This window comes from Typopeltis vanoorti, chromosome 10 (assembly GCF_054136105.1).
Source record: "Typopeltis vanoorti isolate ZY-2024b chromosome 10, IOZ_Tvanoo_1.0, whole genome shotgun sequence".
NCBI classification, from domain to species: domain Eukaryota; kingdom Metazoa; phylum Arthropoda; class Arachnida; order Uropygi; family Thelyphonidae; genus Typopeltis; species Typopeltis vanoorti.
Window position 1 is genome coordinate 122,895,868 of NC_143558.1, and position 24,209 is coordinate 122,920,076.

The 24,209-nt window shown below is 36.7% G+C and overlaps 1 protein-coding gene across 3 annotated transcripts in view; it reads left to right on the plus strand.

Annotated features, from left to right (window-relative positions):
- The window catches only part of LOC150102756 (guanine nucleotide exchange factor for Rab-3A-like), a 242,009-nt gene that overhangs the window by 23,831 nt on the left and 193,969 nt on the right, over positions 1 to 24,209 (plus strand). For all 3 annotated transcript variants that reach the window (XM_090398866.1, XM_090398865.1, XM_090398867.1), the window contains exon 3: positions 22,779 to 22,905. In XM_090398866.1, coding sequence (XP_090254992.1) covers positions 22,779 to 22,905 — 127 coding nt within the window. The remainder of the gene's footprint in view (positions 1 to 22,778; positions 22,906 to 24,209) is intronic.

A 24,209-nucleotide genomic window follows, 5' to 3' on the forward strand; every position in this document is an offset into this window, starting at 1 on the left:
TTTAAATTCGACACAATGCTCAAAGAGCATGGATTTCTAGCTTTGAGGCTACCACCATATCATTGTGATATTAATGCTATTGAGTATGTTTGGGCAGAAGTGAAAAGTTTCATTCGCCATCGCAACATAACTGGGGATATGACATGTCAAAACTTTTTAAGCTTTCAGAACAGGTGATTGAAAGTATTACAGTTCAAAACTGGGGAAAATATTACTGTCATGTCACCTCACTGGAAAATATGTATTGGGACAGAGACAGAATTATCGAAGAATTATGCGAACCTTTGGTGATCAGTTTAAGTGAAAGTGATGACGATTCGGACACCGATTCAGATGACTATGAAGATTAAAAGGATTTGATAATGGTATTTTTTTCCAACCTTTTTTTTTGCATGGGTTTGTTAAAAGAGTCACAACAAGTCATAAATAATTAATTGGTTTAGGACATTAAAGTGTCTCAGTTCTCTCAACTGTAAGTTTAGAATATCTAAGTTCATTTGAAAAAAATTTCTGTTTTTCTGTATAATTATTTTTATTTTATAGAAAACTTTCTTAAAAATAAATTTCGTTAAATTTTTGTTTTATACTATATTTTTTTTAAAATTTTGTTAATACTCCACATACATTTTCCCAACTGTTATAATAGCAAAATAGTTACACTTTAAAAATGACAATGTTCGTAAAAGAAAAACTAAATTTTCCAACCTGTAATAATAAACAACCTCATTCCAGAAAATGGATTGGTTACCCTATTATCGGAATGGATTCTCCTTTTTGGGACATGTGCAGAAGTGTCGAAGGGTCTCTAATCTGTGGGTGAACTATAGGCAGGTGCATTGTCCTGATGAAAGATGATTTTTTTCTTCTGCAAACCGGGTCTTTTCTCACGAATTTTATTCCCCATCATTGTTTTACCTTTTTCAAGATAATTAATAAACAAAATGCCTTTTACATCCCAAAACACCAATGCCTTGACCTTTCCTGCTGAGGGAACCCACTTTGTCTTCTTTGGCGCTGAACAACCGGCTTCTGTCCACTGTTTTGACTGCTGTTTGGATTCTGGTGGGTAATGGTGAATCTAAGTTTCATCTATAGTAATAAATCAAAGTACAAATTCAGTTTTATTCTTATTAACTCCAAGCACTGTTCAGCGAGATTTTCATACGAGTGCTTTTTTGATCTACTATGACCAAGTGCGGCACCATCTTGTGCAAAGCTTTTTCATTTGCAATTTTTCATGCAAAATATATCCTACACGTTTTCTTTTGAAATGCCTATAGTCTCAGCAATTTCATGCACTTTGACTCGCCAGTCATCCAATATTATTTCGTGCACTTGATCAATGATTTCTGATGTTGTTACACTTTTGGACATCCTTCATGTGGATCATCTTCAAGGCTGGTACGACCATGTTTAAACTCAGCAGCCCCATTTCTTAATTGTCGAAAATGAAGGAGAAGAGTTCCTAAACTTTTATGAACTTCAAATGAATTTCTTTTGTTGTTAAACCTTCTTTTACAAAGAATTTTATAACTGCACAATACTCAATTTATCCATTTTAAGGGATACAGACAACACCTTTGATTCAGACAGCTGTATAAAACAAACCACTTGATATAATGACTTGCAATTTCACATGGATGCTTATGACAGATTTACCAACTTAGAAAAAGAAAATCGTGCCAATAGCTTTGCCAATTATGGCCAAGTCCAAGAACCTTTCAGACCCCTTCTCGTAAATGATATAGGAAATAACCTGAAAGGAAATATTCAGTTATTTGCTGATGATGCAAAATTAGGTAGAGTAATAGTTAATCAAGGCAATGTGGAGAGCTTGCAATATGATTTAAATAGGTTGTCAGTATGATCAAAAGATAATGGGTGTCAGTTTAATGTGGAGAAATGTAAAGTTATGCATTTTGAGGTAAATAAATTACAACCCATTCATCTCATTGATGGCACTGTACTCCATAAAATAGATGAAGCTGGAGTTTAGGGGATGGTGTTAAAGTTTAGAGGAAATGTTGCTAGGTAACCCATAAGATTACTTGACTACTGAAGAACACATTTACATGTAGTTGGAAGAGAGTAATTTAATATCACCTCTGGGTCTGGTTCCCACTGAAGAGACCTCAATGGAGAGGGATGAAATGGGGTTTCAAAAAAATAATCACTATTATATTTTCATTTTCACATCTTAAATTTTGCCACATTGGGGCCAATTCTGTGATGTTTTTGGTTAAAGTTAAAAATTAATCAAACTATTTCTATTGTATATGTTTTTTTTTTGTTTTTTTTTCCCCATTAAGGGGGACCAAAAAATAAAATCTTGCACATTGCCGTTGAAAAGCTAGTTGCAGCAAGCGTTATTAGTAGGGGTGTGAGGATTAGATTTTTTGCTTGGAGAGTTTGAATGAGTGGAATAGGTTCAAGTAGAGGTATGATAGATTGTGTGGATAGATTGGATCTCCCATGATGAGTCATTGGACACCATGGAGGTAACCTTATAATAATAAAATAATAATTATATTAACAACATGTTCCTGCAAGTCGGGGTGCTTAAGGGTCATAGCTGTATAACTGAGAGGAGACTTCCACATAGCCTTTAAAGGAATGCAGTGAACTGACCTGCGCTTCTGACCTAATGTCCAATCCTTACCTTCTCGTGGTGCACCCTGTTGGGTATCTACCTGGATACTGAATGAACAAGGATGGGCTGGCAATTTGGGATTTAGTCGACCAAATTGTATTCTTATTGGCTTAAACCAAAATATAAAATGATGGTACAACATGACAAAATTTCATACCAGCTGGGGCATCGCCTGGTTAAACAAGGCCCCTGTTGTTTTCACCAGGGAACCAGGGTGAACAGCAAAAAGTCAACTACTGGAACAAATCTGAAAAAACACCCCAACTCAACATCACCAGAGTTAAAGATCGGTACTATCAACATAAGAAGTCTGAATGACAAAGAAATGGAGCTGCCTGAGGAATTAGATAAGTACCAGATCGACATATGGGGGGGTGACTGAAATAAAAAAGACAAAAACTGGTGAGATCTTTCTGAGCAATAAATACAAAATGTTATATTCAGGCAATGACAATCAAGGAAAAGAAGGAGTAGCCATAATTTTTGACACAAAATACGAGGCTAATCTTCTTGAATGGCTGGCATCCTCAAGTAGAGTGATCAGAATGGGGAACTGGACATTGAGACTTATTTGTGCCTATGGTCCCACAGAAGCTTCTACTAAGGTAAAAGAAGAGGAATTTTTTGAGGATTTAGAGAAAACAGCTGACACAATGAAAAAGGAAAAGTTGGTCCTTGTTGGGGATCTAAATAACAGAGGGTAGGAAATTATTGTGAGACATACAAAAATATTTTGGGAAAATTTGGAGAAAAGAGCAAAGCTAATAATAATGGCAAATACCTGTGGATTTCTGCTCAGGACGTGGACTGGTTATTACTAACACCATGTTCCAACATAAAAATGTACACAAATTCACATAGAGAGAAGAGGAAAGGAATAAGAAAAGTCTCATTGACTATGTTATTGTTGATAGTGACGTTTTCTCCCTGGTGCAGGACACCAGAGTGTACAGAGGATTTGAAATTGGAAATGATCACTTTTTAGTCTTGAGCAGGATGAAATTGAATTTCATATTGAAAACAATAACATGTAAGAAAATTAAAGGGATAAAAATCCCTTATTATTTTAAATCTAAGATCAAAAACTACGATCTAAGAGTTTCATGCTGAAGAACTATCGACGAATCCAAGCGTAAGTGACCACCTAGTAGTACAGCACCCAGTCAACTCAAAGCAAAGGTGATGCAAGCTCCCTCACTATCCTTGATATTTTCTCATAATGTAAAAACACACAGCTCTTAGGAGATGTAATAATGCTTTTCATTATGAGGAGTGGTCACTACCCAGACCGGTTTCAACCTTTTTTTGAGGTCTCATCAGTGAGTAGCTAGACCTGGATGATATCAAAGTTTAAGTGAAAAGAACTTACATACCTTCACTATATGAATGCCAGAAAGGTGTGCCCAAGGAGAAACTCTTAGATCGTAGTTTTCGATCTTAGAGTTTTGCATACTGGCTGTAAAATAATAAGGGATTTTTATCCCCTTAATTTAATTAACTTTGCCAGAAAAAATAGCTGTTTGGCTTTTCATCTTAGTTATAACATGTAAGAAAGTTTTAAAGTGAATACAAGTAGAGCAGCTCTCAGATGTGAACTGTAGTCTAAAATACACAAAGATTATTGAAGGAAAAATGAAAGAGTTTGAGAACAGGAACCAAACCTTGGAGATTTGGTGGCAAGCCTTGAAGAAAACCCTGATTGATTCAGCTAGAGAGGCATGTAGTAAAGTTGTCTGCAAGGATAGAAAAATTATAATTCCATGGTGGGCACAGGAAGTTAAAGAGGCAGTGAAGGAAAAGAAGAAAGCATATCAAAAGTTCCTGGCAAATAAGTCAGCTTTTACTCTTACAGAATATAGAGACAAATGTAAGAAAGCTAAACAGTGTGTAAAACTAGCTAAACAAAAGCCATGGGAGGACTTTGGCAAGAATATAGAAAATAAATATCAAGAAGGTGGCAAAATATTCTGGAGGTTGTTGAAGAAGCTTTGGAATGGAGGACAGAGTGCTGTAAAAGGAGTTAGAAATGATAAAGGTGACATGAAAATGGGAGAAAAAGATATCCTTGAAGTATGGAGTAATTACTTTGAAAATTTGCTAAGTGAAACGAGCAGTGATAAAAAAAAAACACTGACCAGGCATGCAGTCAGGAATACATATCCATACTTGAAGTAGAAAAAGCCATCAAAGGCTTGAAATGTAGAAAGGCAGCAGGAGGAGATGATATTCGACCAGAAATTCTGAAGTATGGTGGTATAAAAGTCTTGCAGTGGCTGCACTGCATAGTTCAGAATGCCTGGACAGAGGGAAGAATTCCAGACGATTGAAGTAGAGCTGTTATAGTACCCATATATAAAAAGGGAAATAAAACTGAATGTGAGAATTACAGAGGTACATCTCTACTGAGTGTTCCTGGCAAGATCTATGCAAGTATACTTGAGAAACGGTTGAGAAGAATTGTGGAAGAAAAGCTTGGTGAAGAACAAGCTGGATTCAGGCCAAATAGAGGCTGTCAGGATCAGATCTTCACTTTACGACAAATAGTTGAGAAATCATGGGAATATAACAAAGATTTTTATTTAAGTTTTGTAGATCTGGAAAAGGCATATGACAAGGTGCCAAGAGAGAAGCTATTCAATATGCTACAGTTATGTAGTGTCAATGGGGCATTATATCAAGCAATACTTGATCTTTATTTGAGTTGTAATTCAGCAGTTAGATAGTACAGGAAGATGGTTTAATGTTAATTCTGGTGTGAGACAAGGATGTACATTATCCCCTCTGTTATTCATTATCTATATAGATCACATTATGAAGGAAAATGCTATTAAACATGATATCAAAATTGGAGATGTTGATGTCAGCTCTTTGCTTTAGGCGGACGATGTTATACTTATCAATAAATCTGCTACAACTCTGCAAGATTCCCTGACTAAATTGAGTAACTGTTGTAATAGATATGGTATGAAGGTCAGCAATAAAAAGACAATGAAAATAGGCAGAATCGTTTAAAATGTCAACTGCGTTGTGAACGGAGAACCTGTGGAACAAGTAAAACATTTCACCTATTTAGGCACGATTTTTAGTGAAGATGGTTAATTAAATATGGAAATGGACAACAGAATCAATAAAGCTTGTATGGTAGGATGTCAATTGAATAAATTCATATGGAATAAGAGAGAAATTAGTCAGAACACTAAATTAGCTGTATACAAGACAGTGTTCAAACCAGTTTTAACTTATGGATCTGAGAGCTGGGTCAGAAGTAAAACACTTGACCAAAGACTAGAGACTGCAGATATGAGAATCCTGAGAAAGATTAGAGGTGTGAACAGATGGCATCAGTGGCAATATCATATAAAAAAACAAGGATATTAGTAAAGTACTTGACATTGTCAGCATCTAGGAATGTGTTAGCAGTGCTAATCTCAGGTGGTATGGTCATTTAAACAGAATGGGCAAGGAAAGATTAGCAAAACAAGTGTTTTCTGCAGGTTGGCAAGAAAACGACCTAGAGGAAGGCCAAAATATAGGTAGATTGATATGGTGCAAAGTGCTTTAGACGATAGAAATATAAGATCCGATAATATTGGAGTCTTGACAAGTAACAGACTAATCTGGAGGAAAATTGTAGATAAGAAGTTAGTAATGATGTAAATTTTTCATGTAGTACTATCATATCCTGTACACCCCTTGAGAGTACATGGCAGGAATTTGATGATGACTAATGTAGGAATTAAAAGTCTCAATTGAAAAAAAAAAATTAATTAATGTGTTATCCTGATTAAACTTCCCCATATTTTTGTTAAGGATATACAGTCATTTTGATTCGAGTTAGGGCATTGAAGTAAGGCCTCAGCACTTTCTTTAAATAGGCATTCAAATTTATAGCGACAACCATATAGAAGGTGAGTCTTGGACCAGAGGATGTTGTTTCTTGTTTCTATCCCATGCTGAGCCAATCTTTTTTTAACCTTGTTAAAAAAACTGTTCCTATGTAGCCACTAAAGATAGTCTCTTAGTTTCAGACTGAAATATTTGGAAATATTAAAATATTCTTGTGTTAACCTGTCTGTAATTCTTAATTATAATGTCACAAGTGTCTCTCAAGAGTAAAAAAAAGATTGAGGAAACGTGGTCTTCAAAGCTTGGTGGAAAGGAGGAGTGATACGATTTGAGACAATAATTTGGTGAATGGAGTCTATCAAACATGAATGATTGCATAGTATAATGGGTGATATGAGAATGAGAGGTCATTCCTGACCCTTTAGTTAAGGGTCATCTAGATTAAGCGATATTAAATTATATATCTAGGGTAAGGAGGGTTAATCAGGCAGGAGTTAGGTGGATGAGAAATATCATTAAACACGAGCTGCAGAAGAAGAAAATGCTGTGGAGGGTATATAAAGAGAAAGGTGACCAGCATGGCAAGGAAGGCAAAATCAGATTATGAGAAGAATCTAGCCGAGCAGGCCAAAGGAAATCCCAGAGTTCTTTCTGTATGTGGCAAGTAAGAGGAAGAATGACTATGGAAGATTAACCTTAATGAGAGATGATAGTTATGAGGAGACAGAAGCAGATTAAATAATTGAATTACTGAGTGGCCACTTTGCAAGAATGTATCATCCTAGTGAGGTTACTGCTTTAACCTATGTGACACTAATGTGGGAACAGAGGTGGATGAATTTGAGGTCCTTATCCTTAGGATATTGCAGAATCTCGATGTAAATACAGCTGGGGGATTACATGGGATAACAACTAGGGTTTAACAAGAATGTGCAAGGGAACTGGCAATGCCTCTGACTAGGCTCTTTAATTTAAGGCTCAGCTCTGGTAGAGTTCTTAGGGAGTGGAAAGAGGGCAAAATAATTCGTTTGCATAAGGGAGTTTCTAAGACTATAGTTACAAATTATAGACCAATCATTACCTCAGGCGTGGTGGTAAAAGTACTAGAAAAATTGGTAAAAAAAAAAAAACGAGAATTCAAGAATGGGTAGATAAAAATGTGATACTATATGAGGATCAACGTGGCTTTGTGAAGGGTTGGTCATACCGTAGTAATTTACTAACTTTTTATAATAGAGTAACAGCTGAGTTGGATAAAGGAAATGGCTAAACAGTTTTCCTGGATTTTGCAAAGACATTTGACTCTGTTATGCAAATTAGAACAAATGGGGATGGATATGACACTGGTTAAACGGATAGCAGGATGACTGTTAGAAGTTTGTTTTTCAATTGGTTAGACTATAATAAATTTAGTTTAATCCTTTATCCAAATGTATGCAAACAAAGTTTGCACCTGAAGATACTTCAGGACTGAGGCAACTCATAGCAAAAGTGGACCAAGCTCTCATCACTCCTTGTTTAGTATCTCTCTTAATGCAAAGCACATTTCCTTGTGGATATGTATAATGCTATGCATTAAGGGAAGGGACACTACCCAGATGGCTGCTGGACAGATATCAAAAAGTGGTATATGGAGGGGGACAGAATCGAGGTGACTAGTTGTGTGCTGCAAGGTTCAGTGCTGGTACCATCTGTTTAATTTGTACATAAATGATATAGGAAATATTCAGTTTTTTGCTGATGATGCAAAGTTAGGTAGAGTAATAGTTAGGACGATGTCTAGAGCTTGCAGGATGATTTAAATAGGTTGTCAGTATGGTCAAATGATAATGGGTTTCAGTTTAATGTGGAGAAATATAAAGTTATGCATTTTGGGATAAATAAATTAGAAGCCGTTCATCACATTGGTGACACTGTACTCCAGTAAATAAATGAAGCTAGAGATTTATGGGTGGTGGTAGACAGAGTTCAAGTTTAGAGGACATATTGCTAAGGTAGTCCCATAAGATTACTTGGCTATTGAAAAATATATTAACATGTAGAGATAAGAAAGTTGTTATTCTGCTTTATAAAGTTTTAATACATCTCCTAGGTTTCTTGGGGATGAGGAAGCAGTGGAAAGGATTCAGAGGCGAGTGAACAAGATCGTGAGTTTCCTGTGGAATGTTGCCTATGAGGATAGATTGAGGGTGTGTGTTGGTTGCAGAAGTTGGTTGAGGAGAAAAAGAGGAGATATGATAGAAACATTTAAGTTTCTTAAAGAGTTTTATAGGATTCATGTAGGTGAAATATTTCAGCACTTGGCTAGAGGGACCAGAATAAGGGGTTTTCCCCTGGAAGTTGAATGAAGGTTTGGTTAGTAGGGGTGTGAGGACTAGATTTTTTGTTTGGAGAATTGTGAATGAGAGGAATGGGAAACAAAAAGAAGAGTTTTTGCTTAGCAGGTGGTTAATGAATGGAATGCATTGATGGAGTGAGTGGCAAATGCTCTGGCATTTAATGTATTCAAGCCAAGGTATGATTGTTATTGGGTCTGTGACTGTTTAACCTCCTACAGTAAGTCTTCAGACTCCATGGAGGCTTGGAAGTAATATTAAATTGGGGAAATATAGCATTAAGCATTAGCACTATCTCTTCTAATCACTTTAGTGCCTTAATCTTAATAAACCAAGACAATTGTGTGTGAGATTTTAATCTTTCTCCAAATATACCGAGGAAGAGACAAAGGTTGATTCTAGAAGTCATGTATTTTTCAAATGCAAGTACAGATAGTTGTTGAAAGTTTTTTTTGTTACGAAGTAAATTATATTTGATAAGAAATTATATTCAAACTTGGTATCTTCCTGAGTCTGGTTCCCACTGACGAGACATCATTAAAAATCAAAACTGGTCTGTGTAGTGCCTTCCCATAATGCTTTTTGCATTATGGATACCACTAATACAATCGATGTGAAATCAAAACATTCTATATACAAGAGCCTAGTTGTTTAGATGCATCATATGCAAACTTTGTTTGCTTATACTTGGGTAAAGAATATAATTTATAATGATTTAGGTTACGTTATCACCGACCTCCTATCAGCACATTTTTTGAAATGTTTTACTTGTTCCACAGGTTCTCCGTTCACAATGCAGTTGACATTTTAAACGATTCTGCCTATTTTCATTGTCTTTTTATTGCTGACCTTCATACCATATCTATTACAACAGTTACTCAATTTAGTCAGGGAATCTTGCAGAGTTGTAGCAGATTTATTGATAAGTATAACATCGTCCGCCTAAAGCAAAGAGCTGACATCAACATCTCCAATTTTGATATCATGTTTAATAGCATTTTCCTTCATAATGTGATCTATATAGATAATGAATAACAGAGGGGATAATGTACATCCTTGTTTCACACCAGAATGGTGTGAGACAAGTGGGTTACCTCAATAAAGGTCGAAACTAGTCTGGGTAGTGGCCCTTCCCTTAATGCATAACATTAGACATATCCGCAAGGAGATGTGTTTTGCATTATAGGAGATCCTGAGATAGGAGTGTTGGTAGCTTGCTCCACCTTTGCAACGAGTTGCCCTGGTGCTGTACCATCTTAACCCAGTCCTGAAGATACTTTCAGGCGCAAACTTTGTTTGCTCACACTTGGATAAAGGATTAAACTAAATTTATTATACTCTAACCAAGTGGAAAATAAACTTTTTTAACATCTTTCTCTAAATCCAGAGTAAATTATTAATAAAAGGGTGGCACACCAATTGGCAATTCCTATAGGTAGAGATGACCTACTAATGCTTCTGCCTGATATCTCCACTTGGGCCTGGCTCCCACTGAAGAGACCTCAATAAAGGTCGAAACTAGTCTGGGTAGTGGCCCTTCCCTTAATGCATAACATTAGACATATCCGCAAGGAGATGTGTTTTGCATTATAAGAGATCCTGAGATAGGAGTGTTGGTAGCTTGCTCCACCTTTGCAACGAGTTGCCCTGGTGTTGTACCATCTTAACCCAGTCCTGAAGATACTTTCAGGCGCAAACTTTGTTTGCTCACACTTGGATAAAGGATTAAACTAAATTTATTATGTTATTAGTAAACCTACAGTACATTTGTACTGTGAGTAAGCTAAGGATTTTTTTTTTAATTTTTATCAATTTTTTTTTATATATTTTAGTAATTTTTTATTTATTTCAGATAGTACAGAAACCCTGCGATACAGACCAAACATGGAACTTTTTCAAGCCACTTCTGGCCTCCAATTAGTGGGGGTAGTGGTCTCACACTCTGTGATGAAATTCATCTTCCACCTAAAGACAGTGACAAACATCCATGCCCATGGCAATATTTTCACCTGCGACCAGTTGGTTGGAGAACGGGTGCACACTAACCACTGTGCCAACAAGGCCAGATTTTTGGAAAGTCCCTCTGTTTTGCCGTGCAGCATTTTCACGGAAGTAATTTTAAACACTAATGGCCTCAAATTAGTGGGGATAGTGGTCTCACACTGGGTGATGAAATTCATCTTCCACCTAAAGACAGTGACAAACATCCATGCCCATGGCAATATTTTCACCTGCGACCTGTTGGTTGGAGAATGGGTGCACACTAACCACTGTGCCAACTAGGCCAGATTTTTGGAAAGTCCCTCTGTTTTGCCATGCAGCATTTTCACGGAAGTAATTTTAAACATGAACATTTGTTCAAGAAGAGCTCAGAGGTCTTGTTACGTAGTCGATATAAATTGGAATGACCATAGATGTAATTAATTTTTTTTTCCATAGACTTTCTGTTAAATCTTCTGAATTGTTGCCTCATTTATTTTTGTTTTCCCTAGCCTGCAGCAGCTATGTTAATTAAGAATTTTTTGCTTGTCTGAATTAGTCAGTTATGGTTTCCAGTGAAGATGAACCTTATGATTCATCCTAAAACATGTCAAATACCGTGTGTGTGTTTATATGCTGCGCAGTTAGCCTAGTGGTTATGCGCTTTGCAACCATGTCTGGGGAAGGAGTGTCCTAGGTTCGATTCCCGTCGACGACGTGAATGTATTACAGCACTAATGTATTACATGTTTAAAAACAAATCTTTGATATCGTAGTGTGTAGTGTTCATGCAAGCTCCTGATAAGATAAGTATTATTTTCAGTTATCGTTGATAAATTTACTTAATATTGCGTAGTTTTGTTTGCCTTGCGTATTTTGGTGCGTCTGTTTGTGTGTTTTTGGTGTGTTATAACTTATAATTTGATAAAATACGTTGCAAATAATTATGGCTCCGGTTCGAAGGAAAATGGCACCAGTAATGATGGTTCACCATCTTTATCAAAGAACGGTAGTATAAAAGAAATAAGTCAGTGTACTAGCTGCAAAATGTACGCTTTGCGGAATGCGGTCGGAGTGTGGTTAGATGATGATAAAGGAGTGAATGTGTGTAGAAAATGTAGGGAGAATGAGGAATTGAAGTGTATTTCGGATCCTGAGTGTGATATTTTTGTCAAACTTCAGAATGAAGAAAATAAGGATATGACAAGAAACGACAAGATTGTACATGAGAATTGTGAGTGTGTGAATGTAGAAAGTGTGAATGATAGTATTAATGGTTTCACAGAGAATAAAAAAGATGAGATAGATGCATTGAGTGAGATCGCGTTGTTGAATGGTGCGATATAAAGGGCAAAACAGCAGCTAGAGTGCATGAACAAAAGTTGACTGAATGAACCAGCCAATAATAAAAATTATGACAGGAAAAATAGACGTATGAATGTGAACTTGAACAAAATGAAGGATAGAGTGCTGTATGGAGACTCATTAGTACGAGGTGTGTTAGTAGAGGATTTGACAAAATCGTACCAACCTGGTGCGACCATAAAGGATGTAACTGAGTCTATTAGAGAGCAAAAGGAAAGGGTGAAAGAAATGATTGTTGTGGCAGGTACGAATGATTTGAAAGGAGATAAAATGGAAATGATAGAAGACCTGAATGAATTGTTTGAGGTAGCAAAAGAAAAGAGTGAGAGAGTTAGAATGGTTAGTCTTTTGCCACGGTATGACAGTGAAATGTTTAAAAGGAGGGCTATAATTGCGAATGACTTTATGCGTGGGTTATGTATGACGAGTGGTATGGAATTTGTGGACATGGGGAGTGAGTTTGATGGACGAAAGGATCTATATAAGATGGATGGCTTGCATTTGAATGGTTACGGTGTGAGAAGACTTGAGAAAGTGTTGCTGAATGTAGTGGATGTGCAAATTCAGGGAAACTAGATTTGTTAAGGGGAGGGAGTAGATATACAGTCCTTAGGGAGGCAGTTGAATGTAAGAATGAATATAATATGCCAGAGCAAATAAGGACAACAAATCAGAGTAGGATAGTTAATAGGCATCAAGGTAGGGTTGGGGTTAATGGGGGCCTTAAATTCATGTACACTAATGCTAGGAGTATTAGGAACAAGAAGGAAGAGTTTTTGGCCATAGTGAGCACTTCCAGACCACAGGTTATTGGTATTAGTGAAACATGGCTGACTGTAGATGATATAGCTAGTGGGATTGACTGTGATGGATATAGTGTGTTCAGGAATGACAGAGAGAATAAAATGGGGGGAGGAGTATTGTTGATGATAGCTGATGAGCTACAGCCAAGGAGAATAGAAGTTGAATTGCAGGATAGAGAAAAGAGCACATTTGAGGCCATTTGGTGTGAGATTGTGGCTAGCAGATCTAAATATACAATTGGGTGCTGCTATAGACCAAGTGATGGAAAAGATGGTGGTGACAGTATGCACAAGCAAATAGAAGAAATGAGTGGAAGGAGGGTGATTATTATGGGAGATTTCAACTATGGTCGCAATTATTGGGGTGAGGAGAGGACACACGAGAGGAAGGAATTGGATTTTATGTAGTTATTAAGGGATAACTATCTGCGACAGCATGTAATGGAAAATACTAGGGGTCAGAGAATGCTTGACCTAGTAATTACATCTGAAGATTTGGCTGTAACAAATATGACCACATTGCCACCAATTGGTGAGAGTGATCATAGGGTCTTGACTTGGGAGGTGGCTAAAGGTGTAGAATTTTCATTTAAGACAGGGTACATGTGGAATTATCAGGCTGGAAAGTATGACAAGCTTAGAAGTTTGGTTCAGTGCCATGGCATGTACAACTGCAAGGACTAGAAGTTGATTGTGCATGGGAGGTAGTTAAGAAATGCTTGCATGAAGCAATGGCTGACTGTATACCTAGAGTCCGAATAATAAATCAAGTAGGGGTTAAATGGATGAATAACACCATTAAGCCTGAGCTGCAAAAAAAAGAAAGAACTATGGAGGGAATTTAAGGAGAAAGGTGACCAGCAGGCACATGAACGGTATAAGGCGCAGGCCAGAAGGGTGACGAGTGTGGTAAGAAAAGCAAAAAAGGATTACGAAAGAACATTGGCCATGCAGGATAAAGAGAATCCTAAACAGTTTTTTTAGATATGTAGCAAGAAAAAGGAAAAATGTACATGGCAGAATGATTTTAAAGAATGCCGATGGTAGGGAGGTAACCGAATCAGTTGATATAGTTGAGTTACTGAGTGAGCACTTTGCAAGAATATATCATCCAGGTGGTGACATTGCAGAAACGAATAAACCAGTAGATTATACGTGAATTGTGGTGAATGAAGTGGAGGTGAGTAGTCTGTTGCATAACCTCAATGTCAATACATCTGTGGGATTGGATGGTATACCAGCTCGTGTTGTACGAGAAGCAGCTAAAGAATTGTCAGTACCCTTGACCATTTTGTTTAATTTGAGTCTCGGGTCTGGGTTAGTCCCGAGGGGGTGGAAAGAGGGTAAAATAGTTCCACTGCATAAAGGTGGTTCCAAGACTGCTGTTATAAATTACCGACTGATTAGCATATCAGGAATCATTGTCAAGGCCTTAGAGAAATTAGTCAAGAAAAGAATACAGGATTGGATAGATGAAAATGGGATATTGTATGGGGGACAACATGGTTTTGTGAAGGGTAGATCATGCCTCAGTAACTTGCTCACGTTTTATAACACAGTGATGGCTGAACTGGATAGGGGTAATGGGTTTACAGTGATACTACTGGACCTTGCCAAGGCCTTTGATAGGATACCACATGGAACCCTAATCAGTAAACTGAAGCAGATGGGGATAGATATAGGGTTGGTGAGATGGATAGGAGGGTGGTTGAAGGAGAGATACCAGAGAGTGGTTTATTCAGGAGTGGAGTCTAAAAGACATCTTGTGTCTAGTGGAGTGCCACAGGGCTCTGTTCTTGGACCACTGCTTTTCAATTTGTTCATCAATGATATAGGAAAGGATTTGAGAGGAAGTCTTCACTTGTTTGCTGATGATGCAAAGTTGGGTAGAGCAGTTGTGAGTGCACAGGATGTCAAAATTTTACAGGATGATTTGGATACTTTGGAGGACTGGGCTAGGAAAAATGGATGTCAATTTAATGTGGCAAACTGTAAGGTTATGCACTTTGGGGTGAAAAGAATAGCAGCAGTATATCGCATTGGTGGAACCGTACTCCAGGAGATTGATGAGGCCAGGGATTTGGGAGTGTTGGTGGATAGCGAATTGAAGTTTAGGGGGCACATTACAAAAGTGACTAAAACAGCTCACCGAATCACTTGGCTTCTGAAAAATACTTTAACATGCAGAGACAAACAAGTTGTTGTTCCTCTGTATTGAGCCTTGATAAGATCCCATCTGGACTACTGTGCCCAGTTATGGGCACCAGGGTTTCTTCGTGATGGGGAGGAAGTGGAGAGGGTCCAGAGACGAGTGACCAAGATGATAGCAGGTCTGTTGAATGAACCTTATGAGAATAGGTTGAAGATTTGTGGGTTGCAGAAATTGGATGATAGGCGAAGGAGGGGTGATATGATTGAGACATTCAAATTACTGAAGGGTTTTTATAAGATTGATCCAGAAGATATTTTTGAAAATATGACTGGTGGGGGAGGACTAGGGGCCATGCATGGAAGCTGGGCAAGAGCGTGGTTGACAAGGGTGTTAGAGCTAGGTTTTTTACTTGGAGAGTGGTGAATGAGTGGAATAAGCTTCCAGAGTCTGTTGTGGGTGCTACGACCGTGAGTGAGTTCAAGACAAGGTATGACAGATACTGTGTGAATGTCGAATAGTTGTTCTTGACATGATGTTAGGGCCTCCCTCGATATGTCTGTCGACTCTTTGGAGTTGCCCGGAACAACAACAATAATAATAATAATAAATAATCACACCATTATTGACAATGACATATGGATGCAGTATCATTTTATTCAACTTTTCCTGCTAGCAGAGAATGCATACTGGCACCCATTGTTTACCAAAAGAAGCTCTGTAAATAAGTAAATGCAAATGTATTTTATTGATAATTATTGAAATATTTGAAAAAAAAAAAATCAGTTCTAAGAATAAACGTGTTTGTAATTGACTAAAATTTCAGTGTTGGCTCTCACTTAAGGAAAACTTAAATAGGATATTTCACTTGTGTTAGAAATGAGATTTGAGATTTAACAGCTTAAAATGTTAAGAATCTCTGGTTAACAGAAATTTAAGGATAGGATAAGATAGCCCCTGTATTTGAATAAATTAGAACAGCAGAAGATTAAAAAAGATATGAGAATATGAGGGCAGTACAGATGAAATTTGCTAAACATTGCCCACCGATGGTACTAATATTAGTGTACTATACGTTTACGACATTTCTTGGGTCGAATTCACATCTAAAAAAAAAGAAAAGAAAGAATAAAGCGAGAAACAGCCAGAATTGTGCATGTGATTCTTTCATTAATTTTCATGAATTTTATTAGTACCAATAAATATTGTTCTTTTATATAAAACATTGGTTAGATTTAGAAGGGTATAGTATTGGGTTCAGATTTTGAATTATTATTATTAGACATTCATGCCTGGTCGATCGACGACAGATGCTATCTTTGGGTTACGATAGATGATTGAAAAGTTTCGAGAGAGATAATGGGAGTTACATCTGGTATTTATTGATCTGGAGAAAGCATATGATAGAGTGCCAAGGCAAGAAGTCTGGAGGTGTATGAGGGAGAAGAAGGTACCGGAGAAATATGTCAGGTTGGTGCAGGAGATGTACAGAAATGTGAGGACAAGAGGTTGAACCTGCCTGGGAGAGACAGAAAGTTTTCCAGTGACAGTTGGCTTGCATCAAGGATCAGTATTAAGTCCATTCCTGTTTAATATTGTGATGGAGGAGGTGAGAGAAGACGTGCCTTGGGCTATGTCGTATGTAGATTACATCGTGCTGTGTGCAGAATCAAGAGAAGAAGTGGCAGCTAAACTGGAAAGTTGGAGGAAAGTACTGGAAGAGAGAGGTATGAGACTGAGCAGAAGTAAGACGGAGTATATGTGTTGCAAAGTGGATGGCAGCCAGGGGACAGATTTGGAGCTGGAAGGAAATGTCATCAGGAAGGTCAGTGACTTTAGATACTTAGGTTCAACAATGAAAGAGGATGGTGAGGCTGAGAAGGATGTGGGATGCAGGATACAAGCAGAATGGAGGAACTGGAGAGAGATGGCTGGAGTGCTACGCGATAAGTGGGTGCCGATCAATCTAAAAGGCAAAATCTACAGGACAGTAGTGAGACAAACTATGACATATGCTGTGGAAACTGCGGCCATGAGGAATAATAACATCAGCAGGATGGAGGTAGCGGAGATGAGAATGCTTAGGTGGATGTGCGGTGTGACCAGAAAGGATTGTCTGAGAAATGACTATGTAAGGGGAATGGTGAAAGTTACGAACTTAGGAGCAAAGATACAGGAGGCCTCTTTTTTTTTTCCCTATCTGTAGGCGCATAGAGGACCAGAGCATCAAAGGGTACAGAGGGTAGATGTCTAAGTTGGTGGCCGAGCAATTTTATTTGGTTTCTTTGAACAATGCTGACTAGAGGATCTTGTTGGGTTTCATTTAATATAGTAGAGTTCAGAATGTGGTCTTCCCAGGAGTAATGCAGGATATTTCTTAAACAAGTAGTTCCAAAGCTATATATAATATTGGTCACTGCTTTTGTTGAGATGTTCCAGGTCTGGGAGCCGTACAGAAAGATAGACTGGCTGGTGTACTTGTAAAGACCAATCTTCATTTCCTTTGAGATGAGGCTCGACTTCCATACTTTATTAAGACTTCTGTGGAACTGCGGTGCTTTCTGTTTTCTTGTTTTAATGTCTGTTAAGGAATCTGAGATGTGTGATCCAAGGTATACAAAGTCCTCTACTTCTTCAAGGTGATCAAAACCTATCATACTTTTCCTTACTCATTCACTGTCAGAGAACTCACAATCAATTTTGCAATCCATTCCACTCATTCCTTGCTCTTCACACAAAAAATTTAGTCTGCACACACCTACTAACCACACTCTTACACAACTTCCACGTCTGGCACCTAGTTCGCTGACCATTTGTCATATATCGAAAATTTTCCTTTGTATCAGTTTTATAAAATCCCTTTAATATCTTAAAAGTTTCTATCATTTCCCACTTTGTAACCCACACATCTTCAATCTATCCATACCTGTCACCAGCTTAGTCACCTTTCTCTGAATCTTTCTACCCCCTGTTCCCCAAGAAACTCAGGTGACTAAATCTGTGCATAGTAGTCAAGATGTGACCGAATCATATCCATATAAAGAGGGATGATAACTTCCCAATCTTTACTTGTAAGTGTATTTTTCAACATCCAAGTAATCCTTTCAGCTATTTTACCAACTTTTGCAATATGCCCACTGAACTTCAGCTCTCTGTCCACTGTTAACCCCAAATACCTAGCCTAATCAATTTCATGTAATCCAGTACCATTAATGTGATAGACAGTATGTAACCTTTTAACCTGAAATGCATAACCTTACATTTTGCAACATTAAAGTGGCAGTCATCTAGAGCTGCTGAAGAACATGGTAGTAGATTTGAGCTGTGCTAAAAAAAAAATGGTTTTAATCAATGTATAGTGTGGCTTTTGTTGTGAATTGTGCTACATTTTTTTCAGTAATACAAGTGTCCTTCAGTGTTGCTGCTTTTGGAGTTTAGTTGTTGCTTATATTGTGTTATTTTTGGTTTATTCTTACCGAGAAGACAAGGTCAGAGTCAGATGCATCTCCGGTGGAAGAGAAGAAGATAAGATTTCGTTATTTTGTATAGTTTATACTTATAGTATCGCGTAAGTAAATTAGCTTATAGTAGAGCATATAACATAGTATAGTAGAGCATTTAGTTGTAGTAGTTCCTTCGCACTGTTTGAATGATGGCGGTAGCCACAGCTCCAATTACGAATGGCGTGTCACCAAGTCCTCCCCCATTTAAGGACTGTATTTTGCATAACATACTGCAGGATTTTGTGGCATGCATTGCTTGTGGTATACATGTGTCCCAGCAGTTGGGTATGTGGCAGATGAGAGAAGGGGGGGGGGTACATATATGTGCAAAATGTAGTCAATGGGAAGAACTGCAAAGTTGGGATGAACCACGAAGAGTAGAGAAGATGTTGTGGCCTTACAAGAAGACTTGAATAAATTGAGTGAATGGGCACGGGAATGGGGATGCGAGTTCAATGTTGCAAAATGTAAAGTTTTAAAATTTGGGAAACAAATATGGGATGTAGAATTTATACTTGGAGGGGTTATATTGTCGGAAGCGGAGGAAATAAGAGATCCTGGGATGATAGTGGATAAGTATGTGAAATTTAGGGCCACATTGCCAAAATTATGAGGACAACGCAAAGAATTATGGGAATGATGCAGAGGATACTGACTTGTAGAAGTAGGCAGATTCTTGTTCCATTGTATAAGGCTTTGATTAGGCCATATATGGACTACTGTGCACAGATTTGGTCACCTGGTTTTCAAAAGGATGAAGAGATTGGAAAGAGTCCAGATGTGACTAAGGTAGTTTCTGACCTCTATAATGTCCAATATGAGGAAAGGTTGAGAAGATGCAATTTTCAGAGTCTAGTGGATAGGAGGAAGAGGGAAGATATGATATAGACCTACAAGTTAGTAAGGGGTTGCTATAGGATCAATATTGGAGAGGTTCTACCGAAAACAGTGGGAGATCAGGGGAGAACCAGAGGTCATCCCTGGAAGCTGTATGAGGAGGGTGTGAGCAGGGGAGTGAGAAGGGCTTTTGCATGCAGAGTTGTGAATGATTGGAATGTCTTGCCTGAGCGTGTGGTGTCTGCAGAGAATTTGAGTGTGTTTAAGGCACTGTATGATGAGCTGTGTGTGTGTGTATGGCAAAAGGACCTCCTAGATGAATCTTTGATTCCATGGGGTTTATTTTTTGACAGAATATTATTATTATCACAAACTCATTCCATTTGTACTATATTAACCCAAGTAACTAAATTTTCTCCAGGTGTTTTTTTTTTTTTGGGGTGGGGGGGTCACATTTTCCTCATTCCACCTTATTTGTCATTTCAGTGTTTTGGCTGTTTTTATTAGAGGAAAACCTAAGTTATTGGAAAATAAAGTCTTTCATCTAATGTGGATTAACTCAGCCTTGTCTGAAAAATTGCTACACAAATGTAAATATGTCTCATTAATAGGCAAGTATCAGTGGATACATCAGAATTATTTAAGGATAAATTATCAATTTTAATATTAATTGGCATGTTTTAGAACAGTGCTTCTCAAACTGTGGGCCGCGGCCCCCTTTGGAGCCATAGGTTTTGTTGAAGTGGGCTGCGAAATAATGAAAACAAATTTAAAATTTTTTAAGACTAAGTAGATTTTTTTTATCTTAAAAGAAACATATTTAATTTTTATTATTTATTATTTCTTTTTTGTTATTTTTTATATTTTAATGGGAAAAAATCACACATTGGTGCGGGTTTACAAATTTTGCATCCTGCATAGTTCGCCGCTTAATGAATATTTGTAAATATATGCTTATTCATATAAGTTTCATTTCAAAGCAGAAATCTAGGAATTGCAATTTCAAATATTTCATCCGATATTGGTGTAGCAGTATTGAAACACATCCATCACATTAAATTGTTATTAAACTTCTTTTACGTTTTTATTTCTTTCTTTATTACTAATCGTTTTACGTTTCATGTGCTTGTACTGCAAATGTACAATAACAATATATCTATCTATATAAAAATATGAGATAATGTGCCATGTCAAATGTGTATGTAAGATGCTAAATATAATATTTGCATTTGATTTTTGCAATATTCGCTGTGTATGTTTTGTATTGAATATAAATACAATAATTTGATTATATAGAGAAACTTGTGGAGAATTCATGACTAAATTTAACACATGTGAACCACATTAGTATTTTTTTTATTACGTAAATATTTCGTCCTAGGTATCTTAGGACATCATCAGTACCGTATGGCAATACTAGGAATGACAAAATAAAGGGCATGTACGTACCATGGAATCCAAATTGCGTGCAGTGGTGTGTTGCGGCCTGAACTTAAATTAAATTGAATTAAATTACTTATATTAAATTAAGATTAATTACAGTTAAGTTATTATTTTGCACAATTTCGTATGACAATTTCCCATACTTTAGGGATTGCAAGAACATCATTGCGGTTTAGATTTGGTCTGTGGAGTAGGGCTTCAGCACTTTCTTTATATAAGCGTTCATATTTATATGAAGATCTGTGTAGAAGTTTTGTCTTTTTCCAATGGATCTTGTGGTTTGGGTTTTCAACTCCGTGTTGAGTGAGACCTGATTTTTGCAGTTTGATGAGGCGGATATGGTCTTGATGTTCCAAAATGTGTTTAAAAACTGATCTGCCTGTCTGTCCAAAATAAGAGAGCTTACAGGTGCATGGAACCTCATAATACACTAGGTCGTAGCATAGGTGAAAGTTTGTCTTTATGCGAGAGTAACAAGTTTTGGATCTGGTTGATGGGTTTATAGGTGGCAGCAAGATTGTATTTCTTCATAATTTTCGAAGGCATATCAAAGGCATCTCTGATTATGAAGAAATACAATCTTGCTGCCACCTATAAACCCATCAACCAGATCCAAAACTTGTTACCCTCACCTAAAAACAAACTTTCACTATGCTACTACCTGGTGTATACGAGGTTCCATGCTCCTGTAAACTCTTATTTTGGACAGACAGGCAGATCAGTTTTTAAATGCATTTCAGAACATCAAGACCATATTCGCCTCATCAAACCGCAAAAATCAGGTCTTGCTCAACTCAGAGTTCAAAATCCAAACCACAAGATCCATTGGAAAAAGACAAAACTTCTACACAGATCTTTATATAAATATGAACACTTATATAAAGAAAGTGCTGAAGCCCTACTTCACAGACCAAATCTAAACCGCAATGATGTTCTTGCCATTGCTAAAGTATGGGAAATTGTCATACAAAATTGTGTAAAATAATAACTTAACTGTAATTAATTTTAATTTAATATAAGTAATTTAATTCGATTTAAGTTCAGGCTGCAGTGCGCCACTGCATGCAATTTGGATTCCATTGTATGTACGCACCCTTTCTTTTGTCATTCCTAGTATTGCCGTATTGTACTGATGAGGTCCTAAGATACCTAGGACGAAATATTTATGTAATAAAAAACCTACTACTGTGGTTCACGAGTGTTTAAATTTAGTCATAAATGCAATAAATATTACAATAATATGTCTATATTACGATTTTTTTTCGAAGGGAGCCATGAAATATTTTAATTTTTCCAAAGGGGGTCCTGACATCCAGAAGTTTGGGAAGCACTGTTTTAGAACAACATATATTTAGTATTATGCCAGCTTTCTAAAATTACATATTTTAAATATTTATTAAAATATTTAAAATATTTTAATTTAAAATTTAAAATACCAGCTACTGGTATTACATACCAGTAGTCTAAATACTGAGTAATCTAAATATGTGAAGTATATATACAAAGCTAAATATATGAAATATCTTATTTACTTTAGATCACTTGATTAAAAAAAAAAAAAATCATTTCTTGTTCACTGCAAGGCTGTGTGTTTTGATTTCTACGTAAGGCATGATGTTTGTAATATCTTGCTCTGTACAAGTTGATGTAGCTTTTTGAATTTATAAGGCTTATCTACAATTTTATGGTTTTGCAGATATCCAGCCTGTTTGAAACTATTCTGTGACATAAGGGAGATTTTTTTTTTTTTTTTAACAAATAAACATCTTTTTTTTCCTGTTAATTTATGTTTTATTATTGTAAACATATTATTTAACACTAAAGATTAAATTTAACTCTGAAAATAATTTTTGATAACTTCCACAGATTTTCAAGTATTGTTGGGACAGAAGGCCCAACTCCTGAAACAATAAAATCTTGTGTATATGGTCTAGCAGAAGTTAAAGATATTGCATTTTCACGATTGCAGACAGAACTGTGCAAAGCACAAAAGGTACAAATGATTTTTCTTCCTTTTTCTGCTCTAAAAATATAAACTTGTTACCATTATTTACTATCTGATAACTAAGTTATGGTTAATTCTGTCATTTATTCAAACAGTATAATTATAGTTAATTATACTGTTAATTAATGAACTGTATAATTAATTCGGAATCAAGGAATCTAAATGCCATTTCAGGAGATGAGTTAAGCACTGTGGACATATTAAGAGTAGGATATATAAATTAACAGTACTGGACTGATAGCTTGGATATTAATTGCAGAAGTGATTTTGAACATTATTTTTGATTTTTGATTGTTAACATTTTTGTTAACAAGATTTGTTAACAAATTTTGTTGGCAAGATCTATGCAAGTATACTTGAGAATCGGTTGAGAAGAATTGTGGAAGAAAAGCTTGGTGAAGAACAAGCTGGATTCAGGCCAAATAGAGCCTGTCTGGATCAGATCTTTACTTTACAACAAATAGTCGAGAAAGCATGGGAATATAATAAAGATCTGTATTTAAGTTTTGTCGATCTGGAAAAGGCATATGACAAGGTGCCAAGAGAGAAGCTATTCAATACGCTTCAGTTATATGGTGTCAATGGGGCATTATATCAAGCAATACTTAGTCTTTATTTGAGTTGTAAGTCAGCAGTTAGAATTGAAGGAAGTACAGGAAGATGGTTTAATGTTAAATCTGGTGTGAGACAAGGATGTACATTATCCCCTCTGTTATTCATTATCTATATGGATCACATTATGAAGGAAAGTGGTATTAAACATGATATCAAAATTGGAGATGTTAATGTCAGCTCTTTGCTTTATGCGGATGATGTTATACTTCTAAATAAATCTGCTACAAGTCTGCAAGATTCTCTGACTAAATTGAATAACTGTTGTAATAGATATGGTATGAAGGTCAGCAATAAAAAGACAAAGACAATGAAAATAGGCAGAATCATTGAAAATGTCAACTGTGTTGTGAACGCAGAACCTGTGGAACAAGTAAAACATTTCAGCTATTTAGGCACGATTTTTACTGAAGATGGTAAATTAAATATAGAAATAGACAACAGAATCAGCAAAGCTGGTATGGTGGGAAGTCAATTGAATAAATTCATATGGAATAAGAGAGAAATCAGTCGGAACACTAAATTAGCTGTGTACAAGACAGTGTTCAAACCAGTTTTAACTTATGGATCTGAGAGCTGGGTCAGAAGTAAAACACTTGACCAAAGACTAGAGACCACAGATAGAAGAGTCCTGAGAAAGATTATAGGCATGAACAGATGGCATCAATGGCAATATCATA